Consider the following 5,767-nt stretch of genomic DNA (forward strand, 5'->3'; position numbering starts at 1 on the left):
TTTTGCTTTACCCTACAACTATATATATATATAAAACTTTTTATATATATATAAAACTTTTTATGGTTTAATGGCAAATTCAACTCATAGGTTAAAAACTAAGCCATGATTTGAGAGGATTTTGGGTACCACAATGTTAAAAACTCAGAATCTGACAGGGAATAAAAGCTAGGGATAAGGGTGAAAGATGCAAAGAGAAGAAAAGTGGGTAAATAGTTAAAGCTAAAAGTTCCACATCATAAAGCTTCAAATTCAGAGCCATTGTCTCCATTTTCTCTTTTTTCTTTCCTAACTATCATAATCATCTGTCTCTTACAGAGAATTTAGTGGTTTTATATAGTGAAATATTCAGAATCAAGGATAATAGCTGAAATCTGAAACAATGATAGTCTTCCCTCTAAAGGAATAACCAGGTGAGGTTATTCTATTTTGTTTGTTTATAGGAATACTTAAATTTAAAAAGATTATTATCAAATCACCTATATGAGATCAAATGGTCAACAATTACTTTAAAACCAAGATGAGAATGTAAAGGTGCAGGGAAACTAGATTAATGGAAAAAGAACAACCAGAACAGAAATAGCCAAGAATGTTCACACATTGTGAGAATGTAACCAATATCACTGAACAACTTGTGTAGAAATTGTTGAATGGGAACCTAAACTGTTGTGTAAACCTTCACTGAAAACACAATAAAATGTTAAAAAAAAAAAGGATTGATTACCTCCTTGTGGGTGAACAACACGAGGCTGTACAAATGATGGCTTCACCACTTCAAACCACCAGAAGAGTTCTGCCATGAACACCAAATAATTACTCTATATAAGAAAGTTAGGGAAATTAAAAGAAGACCTAAATTAGATAAAACTTGACCAAAAATTAATGATAAATAGAATTTTATTCTGCTTTTACCTATAAAATGTAGGTTTACATGTCATTCATTTATATCAACTATAGGCTGGGATAGAACATTAGAGCTTGTAGGTAAAACAACTATTATATATTATTAAATATTGTGACAAGTATTCACAATTTCTTTGCTGATTTGTTCTATAGTTCCAGAACGGTGATAGAATTTATCTGGCAGGTAGTAATACCTCTAACTGGTAGTGCTTTGAGATAATGCAGAAGGAGCTTTTCTTCCAAAGTAAATACCAACAATTTAAACAGCTCTTCAAGCCTTTGACACTCTGAAGAGTTATTTTTAAAAAATTATTAAGCTTTACCCAGATCCCTAGAAATTTCTCCAGAACATAATTAGGTGTATAGTTAAAAATTATTATATTTATGTGCTTGATAATGAAACTCAGCAGTAACCTAGGCTCTAAGTAACACCAAGACTCTAGATTACTACCGCTGATTCTTAATAATTTTAAAATGTACAAAAATATTGTTTATACAATGTATACACTTAATTTTGAAAAGTTACTAGTAAGAATGTCAACAATGTTACTTTTTATTTATATTTGAAAATGCAAATAATTTTTTAAATGGTTTAAAATTAAAAGGAAAGTTTAAGATGATCCTCAAAAGTACCCTTCTACTCTAACCTATATTTTAAAATGCATACATAATAAAAGCTATGAACATGAAGAATTATTTTAATTTTAGGCATTTGGTAAGTTTTTTAAAAATAGTATAGGAAACCTGCTTTCATAATTATTTAAAACAACATCATGTCTTTTAAATTTTGGATATTTTGCATCTAGTAAAATTGTTATTATAGAATTTATTAATATTTGATGAGTGAGGTCTTATTTCATATTAAATTTCAGTTTTCAAAATTATCATTAGAAATATGGGTGCTTTCTCATGGCTTGCCTTCCTCCTCCTACCTGCTAATTATGAATAATCCTCAAGGCTCCATACACTCTCCCTTAGAGAGTTCATCCACTGTCTTGGCTTTAGTTTCCTCCATATTTAAGCTTTCAAATATTCATCTCTTGCCTGATAGTTCCAGAAGGCTATGGTGTATGTGGGAAGTGAGGGAAAGAGAAGAATTAAGGGTGACTTCTAGGTTTTTGTCTTGAGCAACTGACAGTACCATTTACTTAGGTAGAGAAATTGAGAGAAACAGGCTAGCAGGGGGTGGTGGAAGGAATCCTGCATCACAGCTGTGAGGTGTTCATTAGACATTTAAGCGGACATGTCATGTAGGTAGTTGAGTATGAGCCTGGAGTGTTAGAGAGGGTAGGGTACAGTGGTGAATAGAGTTTGGATGGTTTCCTACTTTACTTTTAGCGTTTGTTTTTAAACACTCAGGATATTCAAACATCTACTATATAACATACTATTTTAATAAGTCATTAAAATTTGTGATTTTTTTTTTTTTAAAGAAATGATAATGCTTAATCCCTAAGGCTGTGTGATGGGTCTCATCCCCATCTGCCTTCTCAGAAACTTTACGTTCTTAATTATATTTCTTTCTCCTATATATTTACCCTTCCCCTCTCCGCTGAATCCTTCCTACTTGACTTGTAAACACGTTCAAATCTGTCCCATTAAAAATAAAACATTCATTCAATAACTCATCATTCTCCAGGTCCTCTCCACCTCCAGCTCTTCACCGCTTCACAGACTTCTCTAAAATAACAATCTCCATTTCATCCCACCCTACTCCCTGATCCACTCCAGTCTGGCACATGGCTGCATCATTCCTCCAAAACAGCATTTGCTAAAGTCACCAATGACTTACATATGTTGCTACATCAAACTGAGATTTTTCAGTCTTCACCTTACTTGACCTTCTCAGCAGCAGGTAATACTCCGGACCTCTCCCCTCTGGAACACTGTCATCCATGCCCATCAGCTATCAAACAGACTTCTGAATTTACTGACTGTACTTATATATGCAGTGGCCTACAGAGCATTTTCTCTTGGATATCTCAAAGGTACCTCAAATGCATTATGTCCAAAATTAAACTAGTAATCTTCTCTCCAAATCTGGTTTTACTCCAGTCCTATCTCACAGAATGGCACCATTATCCCAGTGTGCAAACCAGAAACTTACAAGTCATCCTTGACACCTCCTCTTTCTCTTCTTATATCCAAATTCATCAACAAAGCTTGCAGCCTTTGCATTCTAAATCTCTTTGGGATTCACCAGCTCTTCTCCACCTTCATCATAACTACTCTGATTCAAACTGTTTTCATTTCTTTGGAACACAACAGCTTTTTCTCTGGCTTATTAAGAACAAACTTCAAAATGTAACGCACCTTCCTTTCCACTGCTCTTAGGATAAAGGGGAAACTTACTATAGGGTCACTATGTCAGAATTGACTTGATGGCAATGGTTTTTTTTTTTGGTTTTTTACTATGGCCTACAAGAGGCTACCTGATTGGGTCCCTTTTTATCTCTCCAGCTTCATCTAATACCACATTCTCCCTGGTTATCTGTCTTACCCACAGACTATAAGGTCTGTAAGGACAGAATTTACGCTCACCATTGTAGCTTCAGTGTTCGAAACAGTGCCTGGCAAATAGTAGATGTTCAATAAATATTTACTGAATAAATGTATAAATGAATGGATATATGCATACAAAAAAGGCCAGTAGATAAAACATCAAAACATTGATAGGGAATATCTCTGGGTAGACTACTAATGACATATTTTTTCTTTATATTTACCTTTATAGTATACTATCTAAAGCCAAAGTATAAAATTATTTTTAAAGTATTGGTGCTGGGTTGCACTCTATTAGTACAGTTTAATGAAAGCTGACTGTATCTTTTGGATAAACATACTGTTTAAGTGCTCAACAACTGTCCACTGACAGGAAATGAATGTATACTTTAAAGATCTTGGTGAGATAACCATCCTGGCCACAAGGTGTCAGTAAAGCAAAAAAATAATTTTCCCAGTACAACTAAAGCTCATGAAGATTTTTTCTTTCTGAATTAATGTGATGGTTAAATAGCAATAAGTCTGTCACCATATTCCAGGAATGATACCAAATTACTTTCATCTAAAAGTTTCTTCCTTCCTTCTTATAGTTAAGATGATCATCCAGCTATACATTTGTAAAAATGTAAACAAAAGAAAATAGAATAAAAACATAAAAGGATGCTTTAACCTTTTCTCCCAAATCCTAACATCCAACTCAGAAGAAGCCACTTTTAACAGTTTTGTGCATATCCTTCTATAGACCTTTTTCTGTGCATCTATGTACATGTATAGCTTTTCATACACACAGAAAAGGGATTTTTAAAAAATACATAAATTGCTATATTTTCACAAAAAAAAAAAAAAAAAAAAAAAAAAGGCCGAGAAGGGAGTGGGTTGACATGTCATGGGGTTGTTAACCAATGTCATAAAACAATATGTGTACTACTGTTTCATGAGAAACTATTTGTTCTGTAAACCTTCACCTGAAGTACAATTAAAAAAAAGAAAAGAAAAAAACAAACAAACAAAACATATAAACTGCATCATGTTATATATAATGTTTGCTACCTGCTTTCTTGATTTAGCAATGTCTTGGAGAGCTTTCTGTGTCTGTAAAAATACCTCTACCTCCTTTCTATAAATAGCTGAACTGAAAACTGAATTACAAAACATTTTAATTATGCCCCTATTAAGATGGATTGTTTCCATCATTTCACCATCAGGAACAATTCTTATGTCTTCTGAACACTTTAAATTTAGTCAGATAATGTCAAACTGCCCTCTAAAAAGGCCATGTCAGTTTATACTTCCACCAAGAGGGAAGACAATGCTCATTTCCTACACAGACACTTGTTATTAAAGTTAACAACAAAGTGACAGCAAAGTACCTGGTAACCTCTCAAAAACTTGGAGTCTTAAGATACTCAGTTGAAGTCAAAGCTGTGGTTCTAATAATTTAGCAAAAAATATGGGAAGTGACCAAAGAAAATTTCTTTGTGTCTGGCTCATGCCCAAACTAAGTTGATCTAAACATTAGGACTATATATTACTTATTGGGAGTCCAAAGTATGTAACTTAAACATATGTGATTGATCTTATGTCTCAATCTGTTCAGAGAGATGATTATTTTCTTTGAGATTATAGAAGTAGTATTTAAATTTTTTAACAGCATGTTCCAAAAAAGTCATTAACAAGATACATATGGAAATACTCTTCTCTAACTTCAATTTTGATAAAAATGAAACAGAGAAGAAACTCTGCCAGTGAAAAGAGAAATCTTCCTATACTGTTCATGATAAAATACTTCCAAATGGCAAGGTGTAAACATTCAGAATTAATCAGGTTTTTCTTTCGACTTGTCAGATGGCGGGCTAAGGGGGATGGCACTATTTTGCATCAACAGAAGTAGTGAATTATATCGGAAATGCCTTCACCATTGGCTCTATCTTCCACCCTCTGGTAATCCAGAGGTAAGCAAAGGAAAAAGAGATAGTTAAATAAGAATTTAAAGAATCACATGGCACTAGCATTAGTGTTAGAGGGGACCTTAGCAGTTTCTATTAAGGCTGGCATTGTAGATAAGATTAGGACTAATATAAAGTATTCCTCTCAGCCAGATTTAGAAAAAAAAAATCCATTAAAATTTCATTTATTCCCATCCCTTCGGGAGCAAGGGAGAATGAAGAGAACAGGATACAAGGAAAAGATTAGTCCGAAGGACTGTCCACAGCTACCAAGGCCTCCACCGGACTGAGTCCAGTACAGCTAGATGGTGCCCAGCTATCACCACTAACTGCTCTGACCAGGATCACAACAGAGGGTTCTGGACAGAGCTGGAGAAGGATGTAGAGCATAATTCTAACTCACAAAAAAAAGACCA

The 5,767-nt window shown here is 33.9% G+C and overlaps 1 protein-coding gene across 1 annotated transcript in view; it reads right to left on the bottom strand.

Annotated features, from left to right (window-relative positions):
* Positions 1-5,767, bottom strand: part of CAMSAP2 (calmodulin regulated spectrin associated protein family member 2) — a 138,240-nt gene that overhangs the window by 24,656 nt on the left and 107,817 nt on the right. The window contains exon 7 of the mRNA XM_004375314.3: positions 725-818. Coding sequence (XP_004375371.1) covers positions 725-818 — 94 coding nt within the window. The remainder of the gene's footprint in view (positions 1-724; positions 819-5,767) is intronic.

This window comes from Trichechus manatus, unplaced genomic scaffold (genome assembly GCF_000243295.1).
Source record: "Trichechus manatus latirostris isolate Lorelei unplaced genomic scaffold, TriManLat1.0 scaffold00035, whole genome shotgun sequence".
Lineage (NCBI taxonomy): Eukaryota > Metazoa > Chordata > Mammalia > Sirenia > Trichechidae > Trichechus > Trichechus manatus.